The sequence below is a fragment of the Alligator sinensis genome, unplaced genomic scaffold, assembly GCF_000455745.1.
Source record: "Alligator sinensis unplaced genomic scaffold, ASM45574v1 scaffold1036_1, whole genome shotgun sequence".
Lineage (NCBI taxonomy): Eukaryota > Metazoa > Chordata > Crocodylia > Alligatoridae > Alligator > Alligator sinensis.
The window spans coordinates 790,618-816,875 of NW_005842657.1; the positions used below are offsets into that span (position 1 = coordinate 790,618).

At 39.6% G+C, this 26,258-nt stretch overlaps 1 protein-coding gene across 2 annotated transcripts in view; it reads left to right on the forward strand.

Moving 5' to 3' along the window:
- The first annotated feature begins 227 nt into the window (after positions 1-227).
- NETO1 (neuropilin and tolloid like 1) overlaps positions 228-26,258 on the forward strand; it is a 101,031-nt gene continuing 75,000 nt past the window's right edge. The window contains exons 1-4 of one of the 2 annotated variants that reach the window (XM_025215640.1): positions 228-297; positions 4,586-4,639; positions 5,274-5,411; positions 18,478-18,726. In XM_025215640.1, the coding sequence (XP_025071425.1) occupies positions 270-297; positions 4,586-4,639; positions 5,274-5,411; positions 18,478-18,726 (469 nt within the window). In that variant the 5' untranslated portion in view covers positions 228-269. Of the gene's footprint in view, positions 298-4,222; positions 4,367-4,585; positions 4,640-5,273; positions 5,412-18,477; positions 18,727-26,258 lie in introns of those variants that run through there. The other variant, XR_003096249.1, reaches the window with a different exon arrangement.

The following is a 26,258-nucleotide window of genomic DNA, read 5'->3' on the forward strand; positions in this document are numbered from 1 at the left end:
TTACGGGGGTGCTGCTGAGAGCCCCGGCGTGATGTGACTGCGATGGTGCTGGGGATTATTTGAAGGCGGCGAGAGAGGCAGAGCTGATCCACTTGTGTGTGCGCGCGCGTGTGTGTGTGTGTGTGTGTGTGTGTGTGGTCTAAAGTGGGGTTTCCTTTTTTTTTTCCCCCTTTTCTTTTCTTCTACTCCATCCTCTGCCCACCACTGGAAGTCCTCCCGTATCTAAATGGAATTAGTGGAGATCGAAGCCCCTTGTGTAAGGAACAGACATGGTCCATGGGCGCAGTTTGTTTCACAGTAAGTATCTTCTTCCCCGCCCCCCGGGGCTGCTCTGCTCTTCTGGGCAACTCTTTTTCTCCCTTTCTCCAAGCCCAGTGGTGCCAGTGCAAGCAGGAGGCTGGGACAGGCGGGCACAGGGGGGGGGGGGGAAACTTTCTCTTCCTCCCAATGTAGTGCTGGTGGCAGGAGAGGGAAGGCAGGATGGGAGTGGACGGATCCTGGACTTCACAAGGGCTCAGGCAGCTGCTTTTTCTTTGCAGTTGTTGGTTCTTGGGGCCGTGAAGCTTGAGCCTTCGTGCATATGCAAGGGTGAGGTGCCAGCTTGCCAGATCAAGGGCAGGAGACGAAACTGTCCTGCCTTTTTTTTTTTGCAACGGTGAGCTGCAGGACTGGAAAGAGCCCTATGGATCTCTATTGACTCTTGATCCAGCTCTGCCGGCACTTGGCTTGCAACCCAGGGGTCCCCAGCCTTGGAGCTGAATGGTGCTCCCCGGTGACATAACTCCATTGCTGCCAGTGACATCGCTCCAGGCTGTGGCTGGGACCCACGTTGATCATGACACTGAAACCCACGGTGATCATGACAGTGAGACACGACGGGGCTGGAGCAGCTCCGAGGTGACTCCCTCCCCCCTTATCAGCCTCCTCACTGCGGGTTCTATAGCCCCAGGGACTGATCCGTGCAGGGTGCTGGGAAATAGGAGCTGTTCAGTTGCAGAAATCGGTGGGAAGGAAGCCAAAGCCTAGTCGATGATTTGTTCTTAGGGGTGAATTTCTTTGGACGCAGTGGCCTCTGCCATCCAAAGTAGTGCCTGTAGGAGCTGGATGGTGCGCCTGCCGATTCACATCAGTATGCCTCCAAAACCTGGAGCTGTCCAAACAAGACTAGTGTTGGAGCCTTTAGGAGTGGTAGTCACCAATCCTGCCTTGGAATAGTCCCTATTCCAGGGAAGAAGCAGGCAAAGATAGGAGCCAAAGGTGATAATAGATGATACGGTTTGGACTAGATGATAAATTTGGACTAGGTAATATTTGGACTACGTGATAATATGAAAAAGGGCTTATTCTACTGCATGACTAATGGCCTGGAAAATGTTATTCCCAGCCCTGCAACCACAAATAGATTGAGTGGGGGTGAGGACCTTGCTGGGTTAAACTGAAGCTATACTCTGGAGCAGCCTCTTGCAGTAGTTTTGTCTATTTTGATCGACTTCTGGCCCTGTGAAATGGCAGCCTTTTTAGAGAGGCTGTCCCCCGCCCCTTCCCCCCCAACTCTTAATTGTGGTAGACCTTGTATGACCATTTGTGTTAGGAGCAAGTTTTATGGCCTGCTGATAAAGCTCTTTATATGTGGCTTTGTAATGGAAATGTGTACAAATGCATCATAAGAATAATGCTAGCAATAAGTGCAATTAGGATGAAAAGAGAAGGGGAGCAGCATGTATTTGTGTACATGATAGGACAGACCCACAGAAAATAGGTGGAATGATGATTTCAGTCCTTCCCCTCTCCCCCTCAACCTGTGTTATTGCCAGCATTGCTGCCCATGCTTTATAACAGTTCCTGAGTATCTGAATAGCAGTTTTGCCTGAATGAAGACTGCAGGCTGTCCTTTTGGCTTTTGGGGTTTTGTTTGTTTGTTTGTTTGTTTTTGGAGGCCTTTTCGGTAAGGGACACATTGCACTGTTTCTGGGCTAGGGAGAAGGAAAGCTGTGGGAGGAGAAAGGTAGATTTTATATTTGGCTTAACATGACTACTATTCAGTTTGTAACCCAGTGAACAGGACCCATTAGGAGATAAATATATTAATCGTGAGAACTCTCTCCACTGGGTAACCTTCAGCTGCTTGCGTGAAATATATTACTAAGCCTTACACTCTAAGTCTTCAGGGGTTGGGTCCTAAATCTTTAAGTGCTGAAGAAAATGATGATTTTTTTTATGGCAAAACAAGCCTTTTTGTAATTCTGATTTTAATGCCACTAATACAAATCACCATTTCTGTTGGGCAGGTGCAGAAGTATTTAACTGATTGAGCCAAAGGTCTTGGATATAGTTTATGAGAATTAAGTGTGAAGTGGCTTAGCCTGTTGTTGTTTTTTACTCTGTTGATAATCAGTACTGACATGTCAATTTGTAAGCACATTTCACTACTTCAGAACAACTTTATTGATGGAATTGGAAGTATTGCTTCTAGTGATAACAGCTGGAAGCTGGGACTCAATTGATCCCTTGTCTTTCCTCCTATACCGGGCTATTATTATGACCTGGAAGAATTCACTCCTTCTCTGTGACTCATGTCTTCCACCTGTAAAATGGGGGTATTAATATTAAAAATTCCATTGAAGTCTTCAGACACAAGTTGCTTCAAAGGATAATGTTCTAGGTTTTAATTAATTATTAAGAGATGTTGCCCTTTTTATCCATTGAGTTACTTATGTGAATGCATCAGATTGCAATGGCTAGGAGTTTATAAGGAAGTTTCTACAGCTAGCTTCATAGTGTACAACATAACATCTTATACCATTTGGAAATTAGTTGGCAGTTAATGAAGAACATAGGTGAAAATGTATGAAACACAGCTTAGTAAATGAGCAGCTGTGTCTTGCTGTTCCAGATGTGCCCATTATGACTGGCAGGTGGAATCTTATCCATCCTTGAGGAGAACTGAGGTATAAACAATTGGGCAAATCCAAATCTGAGGAAAAACCTCACTCAGAAGCTCTGTGAGGCATTCAGAGGTAGTGGATAGGTCAGAAGACATAAAAATAAAGATCTGGATGTCCTCAGGGCAGTGTGAGATGCAGGGCTTCCTTATCAATCCTCCTATTGATTTCATTTCCACATAGAATAAGAAGATGTGGAAGACCCTATATGAAAGGATCCTTTAGGTAGATGGCCCATTGCTATTAGTATCCTTTGGAATCTTCTTGGGGCAGAGAAAAGATGCAAGTAATTCAGCGACAACTCCACTATGTTTATACTGCTGTTTAAACTGTTTATACTATGTTTATACTGCTGTTTTGTTTGTGTTTTTGGGTTGTTCTCCCGCCCTGGCGGGGGGTCGGGCTAGAAGATCTATTAGGTCCCTTCCGACCCTGAAACTATGAAACTATGAAACTATGAAGTAATCAAGTTTTCCTCATGATCAACAGCACAAATGACAGTTGCTAAAATAATCAGGGTGGATACATGCTATTTATCTATTAACAGGAGAACATCAGTCCCTGCAGTCAGCGAAGTATTTGCAGTAATCCCAGGCTATAGTGGAAAAAAAAACAAAAAATGAAGTCCTGTTAGAATGGTTTCATTGCTGACTTGTAAACCTAGGCTCCTCTCAAACTGATCCAAGATAGGGTCAAGCAGACAGAATGACAACTTCAAGAGATGATTTTATTTGATCTAGGATCTAACAGTCACCTTTTAAAGAATCTATCACTTTTGTCTCCTAAAGAGTGACACTATCACTGATAATAGCCTCAGTATCCTTCCTTGCCTACTCCAGTCTATTGGTTCCTGTATATACTTTATGGGCACAACCTATAACTCCCAGAATCTCAGGAAGCATCACTATCTTGGAGTCAAGTAATGGAATAGTGGTTTGCTCCCACCAGGCAAAGATCAGCTACCTTGATTGCAGAGAGTTTGTTTGCTTGGTTCAGATTCAAATAATTTTCAGCTGCAGAAAAAGCTCCAGATTCCTTATAGCAAAAAGGCACTTGATTCTGGAAGATTCAAATACCCCAGAACAGTTAGTTTGTTTTAACATATGGGATGCTTCCTTTGCCCGTCACTTTGCAGTTTGCAGTTGCATTGGTGGATATGAAGAGCCTTTTCTTCATCTTCTGCAGAGCCAAAGCTTATTTTTTCCAAAAGTATTACTGTTCACAGAAGAGGAGACGTGTAATGAGACTTGTGCCACTAGCAGTTAGCAGTCTTTCTCACTTCATCAGTAACAGTCACCTGTCTGTCATTGATCCAGACAACCATGGCACATAAATAAATATTAGCAGTCAAGTGATTTATTTTAACTTCTAAAAGAAAAAAGAACAAGGAGGCAAGGAATACCTGTAGTTCTCTAAATCCAGAGGTATTTTGTCTCTATTCTGTTCAACATATCTAGGTACATTTCTTACACTCATAAAACACAACTAGACTTTTGTAAAATAATATTGTAAAGTAGCCACGAAACAAACCACTTTTGTACTTTGATTCTTTTAAAATTATATTCTCTCTCTTGAGTTTTTTACAGTTTCTTTGATTGCAGGCACTAACATACAGATGTACCTAATACATTTTTCTCTTTCAGTTGTAGCAAGTCTAATCATCCTACATTTGTCTGGGGCGACAAAAAAAGGAACAGGTATGTCATTTTGGGGCTATTTTTAAATTTTATATTGATATATTTCAGAATATAATGCAGGGCACATTTTATATACATATACACACACACACAAATGTATGCATGTGCTTGTATGTGTATACAGATATATGCTATGTATATATACATGTATCTGCTTGTGTGTGTGTGTATACACACGCAAACACACATACATATATGCACTCACATTCACATCTATGATAGATGTGAATGTGTGTGCATATATATATGTATGTGTGCATATATGTATGTGTGTTTGTCTGTGTATATACATGATAGATAGATAGATAGATAGATATTTGTATTTGTTTGGAAGTGAATTGATAACAACTCTAAAATATTTATGTTAAATACTGGCAGGTGGGACTAGGTGACCTAGTACCTGACCCTGCAATGGGAAGCTATTCGGAGGAAGAAATAAAGTTATTCAGAATAAAGAAGCAAGGAACAAGCCCATCTCTGTTTTTATTAAAGTCAATGGCAAAACTTCTGCAGGCTACAATGAATACAGGGTTAGGCACTTCATAGGAGTTTTCTAAAGCAGTTCTAAGTATAATTATGACAGAAGAAATAGTTTGTGTATAATTTTCTAATGCTTGATATGATCTTTTCATAGAAAAGCAGGCCACTTTAGAAGGGCAGAAAACAGTGCAGTGTGGAACTTGGACAAAATATGCAGAAGGAGGCATCTTCACTTCTCCCAATTACCCCAACAAATATCCTCCTGACAGAGAGTGCATCTACATTATAGAAGGTAACTAAAAAAGAATCCTATTATTTGAGGGGGGGTTTAATAATGTATTTTTATTTTACACATATATATATATAGTCTGATATATTCCTCTCGCTTCCTCCTTTATCTCTTTAATGATACTTCCAAATTTTTGAAAGTTTGGTAAAATGGGAGTCAAAACTTACAAACCTAGCTTTTTCATGGTACAGAAAGGTAGTTGTATGGTGCATGAGAGGAGAGTCTTCTTTCAACTTAGTCCTAGACTACACTACAAAGTTTTACCGGAAGCCCTTTTAAGTGCATCAACCCTTGCCTTCTGTGACAACAGAATCTTTCCTTTTGCTACAGAGTTACTTCATCTTCTGTAGCTGGTGTTTTCCCAGTGTGTACTATATGCCAGTGGAGCACAGCTGCCAAACAGACCTCATGGGAGTGTGTGCATTCTGATGGCTTCATGGTCCAAGCTGCCGTCTACTTCCAGAGGTTTTGCCATCAGAGGAACGTAGACGTATAGGTATAGCCTTAATCCTAAGGAAGACACAGGAGTTGGGAAGTAACTACAGATGAACCACTAAATAAGGCTGTGCTTCACTTGTTATGCCTAGTTTCCTATAATCAGAGCCCTGAGGAAGAATGTCTTACATTCAAAAGCTTGTTTAACTTCATCCCAACTACATAGTCAGTCCATTAAAAGATACCACCCTAAGAAATCCTTGCCTGTTGCATAAGTAATACAATTAATTTAAGGGTACTGGGGAAATTGATATTACCTAAAATGGGTACTGTTGAGATAAATTTCAGAGATGAGATTTTGAAAAATGAGGAAGTAAAAGACCTTAAAATGAAAAAGTTGAAATTTCAGTGTTTTAATTCATCACTGAGGCTACTTAAACATACCAATAATTGAGTCACGGGAAGCTATGCTCAAGACAAAAAAAGAAGCGGGGAGAAAAGAGGGAAAAAATGAATATGCTCTTTAATCATATTGTTTAACATAAAGAAATGCTATGAAACAAACCTAATCTAAAGGAGTTAGTCTCTTATATTGCTCTAATTGTTCCGGTCCCATGTTTCTGGTGTCCCAGTGATCAGCACGTAAATGGTTACATCATACCCCTTCTGTCACAAGGCATTTGCTGGTGGTTTGTACTTGACCTGTACTACTCTGATCATCATCCTAGGAATATCTAGGTAGATAGGGATATTAACTAAGAATGAGGTAAAACTGATCTAAATTATTGAAAGTATTCAGTGGGTCTATCTACACATGCAATTAATGTGATGTGATAAACTCTAGCAAAGTTTGTATCAGACAAAAATTGCTTCTGGGCTCAGTGTCTGCATGCGTTCCCAGGACTGCAGCACTTTGAACTGTGGTGGAGAAGCCCTGGGCTGGCAGGGGTCAGCCCCAAGCTCCGGGTGGCCGTATTGGACAGTGAAGGGGCTGGCTGTGGCATGAGGGTACTAAAGTGTGGTGTTAGGTGGCAGGTAACTCCTGTACTTTAGCATCCTCATGCCCCGGCCAGCCCCTGTCAGGTCTATGTGTGTGTTTTGGTGGAGTAAATTACTCTGCCATAGGATAGTACTGTTAGAGACAGTACTATGCTATGGCAGAGTAATTTACTTCACCAAACTCCACCAAACTGTCCCTAACAGTACTATTCTTCAGTGGAGTTAATTAACTTACTGCACCCTAGTACTGGCACACATGTAATACTTTACTTCAGAGCTAATTAGTCAACTCTGTAGTAAAGTGCATGTGTAAATGCACGCAGTGACAAAAGTTGAAAATAAACGTGTAGTTGGATTTTCAAAAGTACTGGGGCTCTCCTTGATTTCACTGGGAAATAGGTGCTTAAATACTTTTGCATTTAGTCGTTCTACCTCATTAAATCATACTTAAAATCCCATCAGGTATCTTTTCAATGTTTAGGCACATAACTATCTTTGAAAATCTGGCTTTGACTTGTTAATAGATGTATGCTTTTTCATAAGACCTGCCACAAGACTGAAGAGTAGTACATCTTTTATCTATTGTTTTTTAAACATAGGGGTTAAGAAATTACAGACCACTGAGCTTTACTTCAGTACCAGATAAACCAATTAAAACTATAACTATAGAGAGTATTATAAAATACTAAAATGAAACAGAAACAGAAACAAACAAATATGGCTTCTGTAAAGAAAAATTTTGTTTAAAAACCGATTAAATAATAATAATAAGGAGAATTAAATGGTTAATTTTCAGTATGCAGAAGGTTATCATATTTCTTTCTACTTCTGTGCTTTTCTCACTAGTATCTGAATTTCTTGCATACAGAACTGAGTTTATGAGCACCTCCATGAGGTTGGGAAGAATCATGTGTATTTCACAGATAATTGAGGCATAAAGACCTCTCTCAAGATTACAGTGGGAAGTTTGAAAGATCTCTTTAATCTGGTTCACTGGCAATTCTTCTTTTAACATGAGGATCATAAAGGATTCGTTGTACAGCTAGAGTTTGAATATATGTATTAATTATCTGGGATGGAGAGGTTTACAGCAACAAGGTAGCAAAATGCGAGGTTCACAGAAAATTTAGAATAACCAACCCTAGAGAAGTCAGAGGGGAATCTGAGAAAGATGTAAAAAAGATAGGCAAATGGGTTGCAAGATGGAGGTGAAATTCTTTGTTGACAAATGCAAAGTGTTTGGAATAATTTGAGAAGCTTGTATGTGTTGTTAGCATGTTGACAATGAGCTGTGGATGCTGGCAAAATTGATCAAAGCAAACAAAAGCAGAATAACTCTGGTGTCACTGTCTGCAGCACACTGAAGTTCTGTGGTCATTGTGCAACTACTTTCCTGTGATTTTGTTTGTTTTTTGACAGATAAAATAATGAGATGGAAAACCGTAATGAAACCTTGTGATGGCTTCTGTAACATGGTGGGAGATTTTCCCTTGAACATTGTGTTGAGATCTGGTATCTCTCTGCCCCTCTCAAAACAAACAAACAAATGAACGAAAAGGCAAGAATAATTGGGTCCAAGTCAAAAGGATTAGGTGGTAAAGTTTCAGAATATGAGATCCTGAAAAGAATGGCACCATTTAGAGAGGAGATAAAAGGAAACATGATAAATGTACCTCTAAGGGAGGTGCTGAGAAAGTATATTTGGTGTTATCTTTTTAACAAGACCTAAGAGTAGCAGTCAATTAAACTGAAGGATAATTGATTTAAAATTAATAAAAGAAATGCTTTTTTTTAAGAGATATTATATTATTCTGTGAAACAGTCTCACAAGACATTGAAGTTAAAGGGTTTCAGAAAAAGGAATTAGATATTGATATGCATAAGAATATTTTAAGCTAACATAGGATCATTTCTAAAGCATATAGGTGCCTGCACTTCTGGGAGTCAGCACCCATTAACCTTTAGATGGGATTTTTTAGCTAATTCCTATGTTCCAGTTATTATCTATTATGAGGGTCCTAGTACTTGTCTCTGAAGCTTCTCGCACTGAGTGACACTGAATATAGGAGCAGACCACAGGTCTGATTTAGCCTGAGAATTCTGTGTTACTGTCTGTAGTTATTAAAGATTTCCAAATCATAGGTAGTCCTGCTGTCGATTTGGATAACCAAATTTTCCAGGTTTCTTGCTTGCTTACCTGCCTGCTTTCTTCTTTCTTTAAAACTTACCAAATGTAATAATAGAAAAAAAAAAATGGCCTCTCTCAGGCAAAACTTTCACTGACTTTAACGGGACTAAATTAGGACTTCAACGTTTGGCTTCTTGTGCTGAAATGGCAAGAAAACAGTTCTAAATGCAATAGGTCATCTTAAATGTATGCAAATCTTTTAGCATTTTCAAATTATTCAGTTATTAGCATTTTTAGTTATTATGAGAGCATTCTTATAATAATTCCAATGCTCATCAATAAGCAAAAAGGGAAGACAAATTTTAGCAAAGGTCTCTTTTAAAATACTAGTCAAAGGCATGAAAACATCCAACTGCTGAAAGTCCTACCCAGAAATATTCAGAACAGAAATGAGGTGTGTTTTTCCCCCTATAATGTGAATAATTAACCATTGAACCAACTAGGGATGCAGTGGTTTCTCCACAACTACAAATCTTAATACAATATGAAAATAGTCTGTCTTTCTGAAAAATGTCCTCTGTACCAATCAAAAGTTATAGGATCAATGTAAGAATTACTTGGGGTGTCTGTAGATATGCCAGAGGCTGCTCTGATGTGCTGTAATTACAGCGTGTTGGAGCAGACTCAATTAATCTGCTGGAGGACATTAATTTGTGCACTCCAGCAGCCTCCGCATCTCATGTATTACAATGGCAGTGGGGGTGCTTCAAATGAAGCTCACTGAATAGGCTTTAGTTAAAGCACTCCCACCACCATTTTGAGGCATGGAGACCGGGGTGTGTGAAACGGCCCATATTCGATTCGGATTTGGATTCGGCCCAAATTGGGGACAGTGATTCAATTAGTTGATTTGGATCACCATCTCTGATTCAATTCAGCTGAATCTGAAGATTTGATGCTGATTTGGAGAATAGGCCATTCGGTCATAGACACAGCTTTAAATGGTTTTTCTACATGTTTTGAGGTACCAGGTATGGCTTGTGAACACTGTGATGCTTGGGTGGATGGAGCATCCCACAGAAACGTGGGGGGTACCCCCCGTGTGCTCAGCAGTGAACCTGGAAGTGGACCAGAAATACTTCTGGCCCACTTCTGGGTTCACCACCGAGTGCATCCCCCCCACCTCCCTGTACTCCTCCAGCTTGGCGATCAGCTGCAGGGGGACAATGGGTGACCCCCCCCCAGACCCAGGAGGCACCAGTCACTGAGCCTGGGGGGTATGGGGGGCTCCCAGTGTGCTCCTTGCTGGACCCATAAGTGGACTGGAAGTGGGTCCACTTCTGCGTCTGCTGCCAAGCATCCTGGAGACCCCCCTCCCCCACTCCTGTGGGATGCTCCATCTGCCCCACCATCGCAGCATTCACGAGCCACTTAGTACCTTGAGGTATGTAGAAAAAACATTTAAAGCTGTGTCTATGTCTGAATTGCCGAATCTTTCCGAATCTCTCTGAATTAATTTGGAGGGTTCACATTCAATTCAAAGAGATTAAAGGGTCTCCTGATTCAATTTGGATTCGGAGATTCAGCCACCGAATTGGGCCAAATCTCCACCAAATTGAATCGGGGACCAAAGTTTCGCACAGCCCTAATGGAGACACTGATGCATGAGATACTGCAGGCGCTTTAATTACAGCAGCTCTCCTAGCCACTCCCATCCCTGGAGCACATGTAAAAACACCCTAAAGTTCTCTAGACTGTGTTATATAGGAGGTCAGACTGAATGATTTAGATGATGATTGGATAAGATGTTCTTTCCAATCCTCTGATTCTGTGATCAAAAGAACCCCCTACATCCTTAACAATTATAATATAGGCCTTTAAGAGACAAAGAATGTAGCATCAGGTTCAGTGTGCATACTAAATTCCTTATGATGCCTGGTCCTATGCATGCATTACACATGCACAACTCCCATTGGACCAAATTTACTTTTGGCATAGGAGGAGCAACTCGGGCAGCTGCATTAACTTTTGCCAGCAGTGAATTTGGCACACTGACTTCAAGGGGAATTTTGCAAGCAGAGCACTTTTAAGTACCGAGTCTCTTATTTGAGCTAAATATACTTTGGGAATGATGCAACCAAACATTATGTAATAGATTTCAGCTTTTGAGCCAGAAATGTGTAATCTTGTCGCTTGGATATTTTGATCAATTAAGGACTTAATTTCTAATTAATGCACACTTATAAACAAAAGTACAGAGTATAGAGTGCCTTGAATTTTTTTTATTAGCATCAATAGAGGTGTGAATTAATTTTTCCAGTTTATATATTTTGGTTATTTATATTCCCTGGACTTGTTTAATATATAATCAGCAATATAAAATTAATAGTAGTTCTCTTCAAAGCCATCCAAGCTTTTCCAAATACTTATTTTCTTACTACATGTTCTATATATATTGTAGCACAGTCATATTTCATATTAAAAATGCCAGTTGGAGCAGCAGTCAAAGTCATTTAATATAATGTGTATCAGGCTGATTCTTGTGTTCATAAGATATTCTCCAAAACAAATAAATGGAACTTTTTTCAAAAGAAGACTATGCTTTGCCTATTCACAAAGACTGGAAATATCAAGGATTATTCAAAGCCATTACTTCTGCAGCTCATATTTATGAGGGGTAGATAGATGTTTAGCTCAATGTCTCATTTTCAGGCAACCTGGTAAATTGAAACAGATTTTTTGCTTAGCTTTAGCTGTCAGTTACACAGACTCACAGGCAGCTCAGAATTAAAACCTTAATTGTGTGTTTTTGCTGCAACTGTTCCTCTACTAAAAGTTAGAACCAAATGCCTTTTACAGCAAATGTAAAATCTCAAGACAGCACTTGTGTAAGATAATTAGATGAAAAAGATGACAAGACATGCAGGCATTAAGCAGTCTTTCCATGGTATTAACAGTCTTTGAAGAAAGATAATTAGAAGCTAAATATAGAAGATTTTTAAGATTGGAAGTAAAAGCAGTTCGTGAGATGGCAACAACTTTTTCTTGTGGTCTTCTGCCTGAATTGTAGTCAAAAGTCCCATGAATTTTGCTTAACCTTGCAGGGGAATGAGGGTTCTAGTACTGAATCCCACCTCTCCCAGTTATGCATTAATAATAGTTTTTTCCTATTTTCTTTCTATTATTCCATTCCATTATAGAGAAAACCATAATATGTATTCAAAAAACAACCAACCAACCACCACAGTTGTTCTTTTTTATTATTGTGAGGAACATTTCAGTTGTTGTTCTTGGTCTGCTTTCATTGCATTTCAGTATGTTTCACTGGAAGTATACTTGTACTCATTGGGCACATCTACAATAGATGTTTACTGCAGAGCTGCCTAATTAGCTCCTCAGGAAAGTCTCAGTGTCTGCACGAGTGGCCCTATTAGGCCACAGTAAGCCAAGTAACTCTGCTGCAGGTGAGTACTTGTAAATACAAGTACTATACTACAGTGGTGCTATTTAGTGCACAGCAATGCACATATAGATGCTGACTGGGCTGGCTTGGATGCAAGGATGCTTCAATACAGGGCTGCCTGCCAGCTAGCCCCACACTAGAGCACCCTCATGCCCCAGCCAGTCCCCCTGCAGCATGTTGTGCTGGGTTGGAGCAGCCAGTCAGGGCTATTCCAGCCCAGCTCAACATGCTGTGGACTGGGGCTTACATGAAGACACAGCACCTAGGACCAATAAACTGTGGTATGATATACGCTGGAGTTCATTGCACCAGGAATCCTTAATGATACCTGTTTGCTAAGAAAAAAGAAGTATTTAGGAATCATACTCTGGCATTTCAGTATTTAACAAAAGTGAATATTTGAACTGTGCCTTGGTTTTCATCTACCATGGTCATCTTCTAGAAGATGAGAAAAAAATTATTTCTTTGAGAGTCTTTTACCAACTTAAAACTGAAAGCTTTCACACACTATCCACAAAAGGAAATTAGCATGAGATAATCTGGAACATTGTTAAGTGCCCTTAGCCTTTGTGTGGGTACAGAAGAGCTCGGGAAAGAAAACAGGACTCTCTTCCCAATGTTGCATGAGGTCTACAAGAACTAGGGGCAACCACAGAGCTTATAGCTGAACATAAAGTGTTCCCTATCTTGTGCAGGATGACTTTTCCTAATTCTACTCAGACTTGTGCCGGGCTATGCAAAAAGACGGTCCTTGAAAAACCAATAAAAGCAAAGGAAAGTAACTGCAACAATATTCAAACCATAAACCAGTATGATTTATGGTACCATTGTTGCCCTGTGGGGTCAGGCCAACTCTCAGGATCTCAATATTGTACTGTTAGACAGGAGGGTGTGACACAATTGCACATATACAAACACACAAATCAATTAGGTGCATACACACACACACACACACACACTACCAGCTCAGGCACATACACATCTAAACCAGCCTAGGCACATGCATACCTATCATCAGTTCAAGCACATATACACTACACACACCCCAAATTAGACAATCAGTTATCAATACCCACACACTCCGTACACATACACGGATCACTAATTCGCATATCACGCACATGATGATATATATGTATATTCACCAGTTCACACACATACCACCCACCTACACATACACACAGGCAAGTTCCGGATTAGAACCAGTAGACTAGAAAGAAGCTGGGCTGAGGAACTGAGGCTTGGGGTTACTTAAGGTCAAGTGGTCCCAGGATTACTCGAGGTTACTGGTGCAAGGGAAAAAGTCCAGTTGCAAGGAGGAGACAGCCAGGAAAGAAACTGAGGCAGAAACCTGGGAGCTGGGGGCTGGAAACTGAAGCAGAAACCTGGGAGTTTGGGGTGGGGGGGGAGGGGAGCAGATAAGTGGTGGCAAGGAGGAGACAGTCAGAAAGACAAAAATCCAACTCGGGGTTTCAAAATAACAAGTTTATTAAACAGACAGCACACTACACAACCCCATGAAGTTATTGGTACACACACACACACACACACACACACACACACACACACACACACACACACACACACACACACACACACACACACACACACAGGCTGACACAATGATGGGTTGCCTTACCTCATCTTTTGATTCTTGAATGCTGAGGGTGGTTCCAGTGGTTGGGTCATTGGTCCAGGTATTGGTTTTGATGGTTCGGTCATTCGGAGGGAGCTATATTTAGACCTACTGCCATTGTCTCTCAAGTACCCTCATTCATTCCCATTCATTCAGGAACCAAGTTACATAGGAGGGGTAGGTATGAGTCATAGGTTACAACATACTTATACAACAGGGCATGGGGACAGGATGGAGACTTGACAAACAAAATGGAAACTTGACATGACTTATGCTAACTTACATATGTAGGCCTAACTCATATAGTATCAGTAAAACAGTAATAGAGAACAGTAAAAATCAATATAAACATAATAATTATACAGTATAAAGTAGAAGAAAAAACAAAACAAATACAACTTGCGACCAAAATAAAATGCTGAAGCTTATCCTATATCTTTATTCCCTATAGATAAGTATAAGTGAGCTGAGAGGTAGAGAAAAAGTCAGAAATGGTTGGGGAAGGGGAGAGAATACATTTTAAAATTAAAAAAAAAAAAAGGAAAACTGGGGGTTTTGCTACACCATGTGCAGCATGTTGTAAAGTTTCCAGTTCCTATTCAAGCAGAGGGTTTACACTGAAGTCCATTGAATTTAGTGAGAGTTAAAGTGGCAAGGCTGATTCTCAGTCATAGCAGGACTCCTTTTACGCACTTCTGGCAATGTAATTGACGTTAAGACTCCTCAGGAGGGCTGATTCGATTCAGCAGAGATTCGGCCCAATTCAGTGGCTGAATCTCTGATTCCAAATTGAATCAGGAGACCCTTTAATCTCTCTGAATCAAATCAGACCCCTCCAAATTGATTTGGAGAGATTCGGAAGATTCTTAGATTCTGACATAGACATAGCTTTAAATGTTTTTTCTACATACCTTGAGGTACCAGGCAGCTCATGAATGCTGTGATGCTGGGGTGGATGGAGTGTGCAAGAGCGTGGAGGGCTCACCAGTGCACTCAGCAGCAGACCCAGAAGTGGACCAGAAGCACTTTTAGTCCACTTCCAGGTCCACCAGGAAGCGTGCGCTTCCCCCAGCACATGCCTCTCTAGCTCAGCAAATGGTGCCTCCTGGGTGTGGGGGGGCACTTAGGTTCCCCCATGGCTGATTGCTGATTGCTCTCAGTGGCAGACCTGGAAGTGGACCAGAAGTACTTCCAGTATTCCAGGTTCTCCACCAAGCATGTGGGATACACTAGTGTAAGTGTAAGTCAGAAATTGGCCTTTCTCCATTTATCACAAACACATTAAATAAAACCTTGAAATCACGGAAAGTTTGGTTAAGCATTTATTTGACTACACATCATTACTGGTAACATTTCTCAAAAAATGAATTGCTGAGGAAAAGGGATAGGTTTTAAGAAGACAGAGAATGTAATTAAAATAAACATATAAAACTACTTTTATGGACCTAAAAGTAAAAGGGCAAGGTACAGAGCCAGATGTTTTTCTCTGTTTCCATTGATGTCAGTGGCCAGCCATTCATGTTGCTGAAGAGGAGTGAAGGTGAAGGCATATGGCTGTATATAAACTAACAGTTTATGTTGCTATTTTTGACTAAAGTTGCCAGCAGCTTAACAAATCTGTATATCAGTCATAGGGATAGAAGATGTTCAAGTCATGGTTAACCATTTTTAGTGTGATTTACGGGCATATTGTCTTAAAAAACACAAAGGCTTGATATTTTAGCTTGTATGTGACTAGCGAGTCAGCCTTGAAAGACCTAGCATTAAGTACAGTGTTAGTGTACTAAATACAGTCCAAATCTCAGAGTGTAAATCACCGTCAACTCTTTTAATATTCAAAAGTTTTGCTTTATAACTGTATTTCTGGTAAATATGGAAAGTCAATCAAAAACATTAGCCAACAATATCTTCGACTTATTCAATGTATCACTATTACTTATCAGATTTCTCTTGTCTTCAGCCTTTATAATGGTAGCATTAAAATGATCTCCTTTAATAACTTCCCTTTTTCTAAATTGGTAATTCTCATATTGACAAATTATTTTCATTTTTAAGAACTGTAAATTTATATGTTTTGAGTCGCTAATCAGAAGTGATTCCTATTGGATATTACTTTTAATATCCATAAGTTCCATACTGTGAAAATGTAGCATGTTTTAATTAACCTGTTTTCTTAGGTGAGTAATGAGTCTTCTCCCAAAGCTTGCCTTCTAAAATGTCTCAGAAATTACGTAACCCAGGTCCACTCCCTCTCTCTCTCTCGATGGGTTATATAGAAAATTGAACAGCATTTGGGTTTTGACATTTTGTTGCACCCTGTGCATGGATGAAAAGCTAACAAAGATAAAGAGTTATAAAGAATGTTCTGACCCTCTGTATAGCTGTCTGCATTAAATTAATCTACTAATATTATGCAATAATGGTCAAAGCCTGTTCCACCTTATTAGGCATATAAGTGGATTTAGGCACTAAGGGCACCTATACACTTGCCAGATGTCTGCTTCAACATGTGCTAATTAGCATGCATCAGAGCAAACTCAATCAATTGAATCTGCTGGACTGTGCTAATTAGCTCCAGCAGCCTCCATGTCACGTGCTTTCAGCGTCCACGCATTTCAAAATGGCAGTAGGGGCACTTAAACTACAGCTCATCTAATGAGTTTTAGTTAAAGTGCCCCCACCACTATTCCAATGTGTGCGATACTGAATACATGTGACGCTGTGGGAGCTTTAATTAACGTAGCTCTTGGAGCCACTATAATTAAAGCGCCCCCTCCTTCCAACATGTAGCACATGTAAAGATGCTCCAAAGTGTGATTCTATTCCCCTTCAATAAAGTGCCTGAAGAAATCTTAATGCAAAAAGGGGGTGCCTTCAGCCACTTGAATACAGTGGAACAGAATCATGCCTACCTGAGTCTCTATGTCTTTGTGATTCATTTCTAAGGGGAAATTGATGGTGTATTACAAAGTAGATCTATTTATGGAGTTCCAAGGACTTGAACATGGTGGAATAGAATCCACTTACTCATCTAAATTGGGTTAGATACCTAAGAAGTGGAAAAGGATTCAGGCTTATATGTAGAATTTAGCTGTAAATAATTTTAACATAAATAGCATTCTGCCTTTTTCAAGCATAAATGGTAAACACTTTCATTCAGACAAAATTTACCTTGATCCATCACAGTTTTACCTATTTGTCTGGTATGCAGAACATGACCCGTTGAGAGGGATCATGCTAGAAGACAGGTGATCTCAGAAAGATCTCTACAGTAAAAGTATAGCATGATCCAGTATTTGAAAATTAAAGACCTGTTTTTTACCAGTGAAGGCATTTAACTGTTAGACAGCTCTGCTAGGTGGATATTCCCTCACTTGCAATCTTTGATCAAAATTAGATGCTGTAGTTCAACCACAAGTTATCAGACTTCAGGTAGGATTTAGTGGCCACATCTACATGAGATGCTGACTACACAGTAACCAGCATTACTCCATAGTAGCATCCTGGCATGGTTGCCTAGTGATGCTTACTACCCCTCTGTAGTAGTGCTGCATCATGGTTCGTGCCTGGCGATCCTATTGTACAGTAGTAACAAGCTACTGCGTAGTAATTGTCTCACATAGATGCAGCCACTGAGCAGAATTCTTCAGCCTGTTATGCAAGAAACCAAGCTTGATAATCACAATGATACTCACTGACTTTATAATCTATATATGGATTAACTAAAGATCTTTTTTATAGCCAAACATTTAATTAAGTGATTAATTTAAAGCATCATTCACATTTCCAGTAGAATAGTGTCTGATCTTTAGCTAAGGTAACAAACTTTTGCGTCCTCCTTGGCTGATTTCTTAAGTGACATTTCACTGTACTTTATCTTAGGTTTCAAATGAGATGGTAAATAATTTATGCTGAAATAGGATTTATGCATAGGCCTGTCATTGACTTCAGTGTGTCTGGGGACAGAATTTGTCCTCAGTGCAGTACTCTACTCCTGAACAGATAATTTCTTATCTTTATAAGCACCAGGAAATATTACATTCTCATTAAAATCCCTCAAAATATTTGAAAAGAAATGGTTTCCCCTATTAATTGGATTCCTTCAGAAGTTTTGTATCTGAATCAACCACTGCTAAACCACATTTTTGCTTTACAACATAGATGACTTAACTTGCTTAAGAAAGAGTTTCACAAATGCCTTTTACTTGGAGTAGAAGAGACATGTCAGTTAATGAGGTGAAATTGAGTTAGGATACAGAAGATATAATTTGAAATATATAACAGTAGTATTTGTCTAGGAAAATGTTATGATGTACAAGGAAAATGGAATATATGCTTGTTTATCTAAAGTTTGAAAGTAGAATAAATCATAAAGTAGTAATTAAACACATTTTTGTTTCCATTCTAGCTGCTCCTAGACAATGTATTGAGCTAAATTTTGATGAAAAATACTCCATAGAGCCTTCTTGGGAGTGCAAGTTTGATCATATTGAAGTAAGAGATGGACCTTTTGGTTTTTCCCCAATTATTGGACGTTTCTGTGGACAGCAAAATCCACCTATGATAAAATCCAGTGGCAGATTTCTATGGATTAAATTTTTTGCTGATGGTGAGCTGGAATCAATGGGATTTTCTGCTCGATATAATTTCACACCTGGTGAGTACCAAGCCTTGTACATTTTAACAGAAAGAGTTGAATTTACAGCTGACTTTGCTAATAATGGGCAATTGTGATAATATTTCAGTGGGAAATATATTTTAATTTAAAAGAAAATATCAAGATAATTTTTTAATGCAGTTTGTTTTGAATAACAAACCAGCTTTTTTCATTGATGTCAAATTTCAGTACAATTTTATCCATGTTTATCCATATACCAAGTTGAAGGTTTTTGTAAGGTTTTAAAAAGCAGCACTGTCAATAGGATTCTATTATATGAAATCATTCAAAATACTTTATAATGAATTACCTAGTTTACATTTGATTGTTACACAGTGCAGTTTTTTCTCCTTCAAAATTTTCAGCAATAATGTATTCTAATAAAAATAATTATCTCAGAAAATTCTATCACTACGTTTTCATTTCACCAGCCATCTCCCCTACTGAAGAGCAAGATAGTTCTCCCTGGACACATCTCCATGAGATACTACTGCCCAGTAGTTACTGTGCATTTATTTAGTACTTGTTTAAGCAAGTATTAAATAAATGCACAGTAACCAGAGTTACTACGCAGTACTGCCAGCAAATGCCTTTTAAGTGATGCTACTCCACAGTAGCCTAATACTACTGTGCAGTAGCATCTCGGTATGTTTTTTGCCATGTGACCCTACTGCGCAGTAGTATCGAGCTAATATGCAGTCAACATGTCATGTAAACATGCCCTCTTTTGAAGTATGCAGTTGTTATACAATTATGCTTTCTATGTCAAATTGTCTGTTTAATTTATTAAAATGAAATGTTTCTAGTCATACTTTGAGTTAAATTATTACTAAGCTCATTACAAGAAGAAAGGTACTTTTTTATTTTAATTTTTGACTGCAGCAGCACTGCACTGCAGTAACTTTAGGATTTGATGGAATTCTATAGCCTCCTATGAATGGAGCAATGACTCATATTTTAATGTAGCTTGGTCTGAAGAGTAGTAGTTATTTATATAATTTAGTCAATTATGCTACTATTGTTTTAGAATTAAATGGTGTAGGTGTAGCAATATTATTTTAGGAACGGCAGCAAAAATCACTGAGGCCCAAATTCTGCTTGCTTTCTCCTTCCAGTAGTATCACAAAACTTAATACAACTATTTGTACGCTGAGTAGAATTTTATCTCATCGGCTTCTAGACAGCTTTATTTCTCTGAAGCAAATCTAGCAGATAACACAAAACGAGTGTAGTTCAATGTTTCTTAAATCCTAGATATTGTCTTTTATAGGAGAAAGTATACTTAGAGGACTCTTATAGCAACAGATCCATTGATTGACATCTGTGAGGAATTCTTCTGTAAGTGGTCACACATTGCCCCCCCCCCCTTTTTTTCTATAAATAATAATAAATAAAAAGAACTATATTCCTTGTGTGAAATTTTACCAGGTGTGCTTATCTGCATAAGGTGAATTAAATGTATATCTTAGTAACTGAGGATCTGTGAGTTTCTACCACATCACTGCTCCTCTTCCCTTTTCCCCTTGCATCCAAAGCCCTTGGGGAGGGGGAAGGGGAATCCTAACTCCAGATCTTATGCCTCTCGTATTTCAAAAGTGAGGTGTGTTTAGGTTGAGAAAGATGTTCTTAGCATAAGGCACATCTTATTGCATCTAAAAATTCCTCAACTGAAAAACAGTTTCAGGGAGCATGTTTTATCTTCACTCCTTTTCCATTGATTTGACTTACATTTCTGAAAAAAAGATCAATGCCAGTATATTGCTGTAGCAGCATAAATTATTCCAGACTTCATGTGGAATTGCTCTTTTTTGATAGTCTCCTTCTTGAAGCCTTGGAGTAATCGAGACTATGAAATGGGACAGGAATATGAACATATGGTACAAGGCAAAGGAATATTATTCATTTGTGAATTGTGATTCTTATGGATAGTTAGACCCATATTGGGTAATCATTTTAGAAAAAGTAGGATTTAAGGGTTCCCATTCCTGTTTTCCTAGTTATAGGAAAAGCTATATTCCAAACAATATCTTGTAGGCTCTGGATCATGGTGATAGTGGGATGGCTAGTGTTGGGAAAGGGAGGCAGAAAGAAGCTCATCAGAAACAAAGGGGGAATGGGTACTAGTATTCTAAGTGCTCCGTTAGCAGTTTAGGGGTGATGGGGGCAGAATAAAATACACAGCAACATGGACTGATTCCTTTAAAGATAGCTCAGGTCTGTTATCTGAGTTGGTGTAGAGGAAAAAGGACAGTTGCCAGCTCTATTACAAAGGAAACTTCAGGACTCTAGTGTGGGGTTGAGGGAGCCAAGGAAGGGGATGCCTGGTCTAATTGCTTTTGTGAGCTCTCCACCTCTCCTTTTAATGCTGCTGGAATTTGACCCATCTTGGGTTATAACACACAGTGACATACTCTTGCAAGGTGAGGGTCAGGAAAAGTGACAATAAATCCTCCTAAGAAATCTCCCCCTACGAATCTTTCCTAAGAAACATATAGAATAGCCCAACACGATGAGATTTAAACAAGAGAGGGTAATTTGGGGAAACACTGACCACTCAAGAGACCTAGAAATGATAATGAACAGCAAATTGGACATGAGTTTAAGCTATGGTTTCGTTGAGATAAAAAATGGATATGATGCTGAGTTTTGCATGCAAAGGCCTCACATTATGTAAAAAAAAACATTGAAGTGCCTCCTTTGCACGGATTGCTTCTGGAATTCTGAATTCAGTTATAGGAACTGCAATAGCAAAATATGTTAAAAATACATAGGGGATTTAGGAAATAAAAATAAAAATGATAGAAGTGGAGGGGATGATTTATAAGGAGAGCTTTAAGGAAATATGCCTCTATAATTCCCATAAATGGAAATGTAACTATTTATAATTGTTTAGGATGTTTTGGAGATGAGAAACTGTGACTAAAGCAATGGGCATGCATTTGTGCTAATTGCACCTTTTTAATGTTACAAAAAGTCTGTCACTTTTGCTGTTTGTGGTGCTACGAAGATGGCAAAAGCACTATGAAACGGTGCTTTTCAAACAGGAGTTTCTTGGTTCTGTAGTGCTATGTATAACACCTATATGTAGCACTACAGGGGTCTCTAGGACCCACATTTCACAGTCACCCCCGGCCCCTAATCGCTGACTCCAAGTGGGTAGAGGAAGGAGAGAGGCTGGCTCCCTGACTGCCTGCCCAGAAGCAAGCAACTGGAACCCTATTAACAATGTTGCCACTTTAAAAGCCCTGCAAAGAGGTGGCTGTAGCTGACTGTGGTAGAGCTGCTGTTGATCAGCAAAGCCGGGCAGCAGTAACTCTGTCACTGCTGCTGCAGTCAGCAGAGCTGCTGTTCTCTTGGCTGTGGCACCTGTGCAGCTGCTTGCATCTACTGATCAGCTGTTAGGTGGAACAAGGCAGGGGAGGAATATAGGAGGAAGGATTAGGATTAAGGAAAGGGAATTTCCATCACTGCTGCTAGTGGGCTGGCAAGATGCAGTGACAACAGTATAACCAGGGTTGGCAGAGGTAAGAAGAGCAGGTGGAGAAGGGCTGTCTTTGGCAGTTGATGATTTCTAGAAGTGGCCAGCATGCCCCCTTTCCCAGGCAAGGGAAAGCTGCCAGTCACAGGCTGCCCTGGGGGGCGGGAGGGGGAGGTGGAGGGGACCCCAGCCACCTGGATAGAGAGCTTGAACTTGTTTTTGAAGCGACTTTAGCAGCCAGGGAGCTGAAATACCTATATGCCCTCATAGCACTACATGAGATACTTTTTAGCACTACAGAAGAATGCCTGTCCATACCCTAAATGGATGAAGTTAAGAAAAGAAAAATCAGGCTGAACATCAGGAAAATCTTCCCCATCCATTGAGACACTGTAAATTTGCACTGGATAAAATACTAGTAAGGAAATTTTATAGAACAATCCTGACAGGAATTGATTAATAATTTATTACTACTAGACCTTTCTGTCTTTTTTGACTCTTCTGCGGTGGAATATTTGGCATTCTAAATTGTTTGTGCACAGTTTGTTCTATATCTATTGAAGTAAAGGTATTATGTGATTACAAAACATAGGAGTAAACTCAATTACTCAAGTCTGCTGGAGCATGCTAATTAGAGTGAAATTTACATGCTCCAGTAGCCTCAGCATCTCATTTATTCAGTGTCCCTGCACTTCAAAATGGCTGTAGGAGCGCTTTAACCAAAGCTTTAGTTAAAGTGCCCCCACAGCTATTTTGATGTTCAGCATGCTGAATACACATGACACAGAGAGCCCTTTAATTAGAGTGGCTCCCAAAAACTGCTCGAATTAAAGTGCCCCCCATCTCCAACCCTAGGGCATATGAAAAGATGCCCTGGGTATTAGTGAGATAGAAAGATAGCTCTGCGTGCGTGCGTGACTAGTAATGACTCAGCTCATGAATGTGGTAGCCAGCCCTTTGGTCTCCCCATGAAATCAACCAGCCACCTCCTTGAGTTAGGTAGACCCCTATGTATAATCTAATAAGTGATTTTTCTTTTGAAATGTCAGACTATGGCCTCTGAAAATGGAATGCCTGTCTTCTTTTACACCTTTTATAATCAAATATTTGAGATAATAGAATATAAATTGTTTATTTAAATGTAAGAGATTTGAGACACATTGACATATTTGAAGAGTTTTTAAATACCTGTACTTTTTGTCTACTCTATTAATATTATTTTTAAATTCTCTATTTATATTTATTAGAAGATGGGGCTCTGTGAAGCTATACACCTCTTCCTAATTTGCAAATGCATCAAATTTCACTCTTAAAATTTTAATTGAAATGGATGAAATAGTACAGTTTGGGTATGTACAAATGTTATGTTTAGATCAACCTAACCAAGGTTAGGTTGACCTAAATGTTCAGTCCGGATGGCACACACAGGGCTTTAAGTACCCAGAAAAGGTACACCTAATCTAAGTTCATTTCAGGAAGTGAATTAACTTTGGAATGATAAAGGATTAACCCAAATACAAAGAGTTAACTTGGCCTAGCATACACCTGCTCATGTTCACAGCCCAGCCACTTGTTCCAGCCCTGGGGTTATGCTGTTCCTAACTCTGATTGGGATATTTTTATCCCAACAGCCCACCCCCCAGACCTTCCAACCTTCCCCTTGGTCCTGCTAGACCCCTGTGTGGATCTGTCATACCCTCCCCTCGTAAGTTACTTTCTTCTGGCTATCCACGCTGCTCCCAGCAATGGTGAACGCATATACATGCCACTTCCAGTTCAGGTTGCCAGTTTAGGCTTTCTAAACCTAAACTGGGTGCAGTGGATACTTGTCCTCAACCTTTATATTCTAGTTTTAAATCCCTGAAGGTGTTCTTTGCTATAATATTTTGAGCTTAAATCAGGTTGGCCAGAAAAGGTCATGTGGGACAACTTATGTGTATTTTTTTTTTTCCACATGTCCAACTATAGCCTGTACCTGTTGGTGTGGTTCAGTGGTAGAATCCTTGTTCTGCCATGCAGTAGAGCCAGGTTCAATTCTCAGATGCATGTATAACTACAACCATCAAGATATAATGCACATATAACTACAGCCATTACTACAGCACATATAACTACAGCCAGATTTGGTCTGGCCTTTGGATCTTATCTCAGTGGTCTAAAAGGGAGATGGAAGGTCTGAGCAGCTGCCATTCCTCCATATTCCTGTCTAGGCATGAACATCAAAGGTCCTGGTGACCTCTCATGCATACACCATGATCCAGGGGGATTGACAGTTGCCTACTTGTTGATCATAACCTGTGTAATTTGAAAGGATTGAAAGAAGCTATTTCATTTTATTTCTCCAGGCCCCTTTGAACTAGGAAATTACCTATTCTTGAAGATATTTGTCTGCAATGGATCCCCTTTACTAAACGTCATATCTCGAGAACTGTTTTTTTAATTGTGTGAAATAACAATTCTGCTCAGTCTGTTAGCACCTGAACTATCTCAAGCATTACTTTTCAGGGTACCTGTTGCTGGTAACTGTTTTCTAAAATGAGTCAATTTCTTAGTGTAGACAAGAATTCAGACAGGGAAGAGATATTTTTAAGTTGCAGTTTCTTACTCAGCTGAAATAATCCTTGCCCAGGCCTCTCATTCTGAAAAGCACATTATTACTTTCCATCAGTTAGTAGAAACCATCTGTGTTTTTATTTAGCCTCATTAGTGTAAAGGTCAAACAGCAAGTTTTTATGTTCACTGGTATAATAATAGGGGAAAAGAAATTAATTGCTTGATTCTCATGCCAACTAGGTATAAAACATTATTATATCAGAACAATGGCATATTTAAACCCATTTTGTCATGACAATGTACAAGGCCAGAGGAGTGGAGAATAGGGTCCCCTATTTTGAAGAAAGTTCCATGTAGTTTGGATTTTCCTCATTCATGTTTTTCAGGACGCTAAGAATAAACACAAGAATAATAATCTAATACAATAGACTTTTAAAAGTGAATATAAACTGTTTGGAAGAAACTTCGTTTTCAAAGGGGCAGCTGAGTTTTGGGCATTTTAACTGTGTGAAAGGTGGAGGGAGGGGGTGAGGGCGCACTGGCCACATCTACGTGGGACACTAACTGCACAGTAGCTTGTTACTACTGTGAACTAGTGTTGCGTGGTATGAAGTGTGATGCGATGCTACTGCACAGTAGTAACAAGCTGCTGTGCAGTTGGCATCACGTAACGGCCATTCAGAGATGCTACTGTCCAGTAACTTCATATACTGTGCAGTCATTTAGTAGTTGCATACTTGTGTATGCAACTACTAAATGCCTGCTCAGTAACAACTGTGCAGTCAAAATCTCATGGAGACGCGGACACTCTGTAGCCAGCTTATTAGCTTCCTAAAGGCATAGTATTTTAAGATGATTATAAACTCATGAACCCCTGACTTCACCCTAGGTCTGTTTATGCCTTTCTCTCTTTCTCTGTTTCTTTGAAATACTCTTTCAAGATTCCTCTGCATTTGACTATCCCACATGCTCTGTTATTCATCCAAACCTTAATACTGCTATGGCTGCACACCTGATTTATAAATATACACTATTTTAGGCTCACCTCAGTTAGAAAACCCTACCATATCAGGACATGTTAGCAAGCTGTTCAACATCATTATTTAACAATTATATTATCCCACCTTTGAGAAGACATCTGGAGCATTGTGTTACACTGAAAGCAGTACATAGCTGATATTGGCAAAAGAATCTTACAGCAGTTCCACAGACAATTTTCCCCACCCAACCAATGTATATAAATTGATTATCGTTCAGGTGATGTGCAGACCATAAACTTACTTGGCAGCAGTGCCCTCAACCATGTTGCACTGTTCTGTGAGGGTTTTTCCTTTGGACCAGAACCAAAACCTCAACCATGTGGCACTGGGAGGAAGAAATTGCACTACTAGTCATCAGTGATAATTAACCCATCTTTAGAACCACCCAAACATCATTATTCTACTTCTAGATTGAAAGATAGAGAGCAAAGAGTGGCATAGCATGTTTGACTGCATTCCTG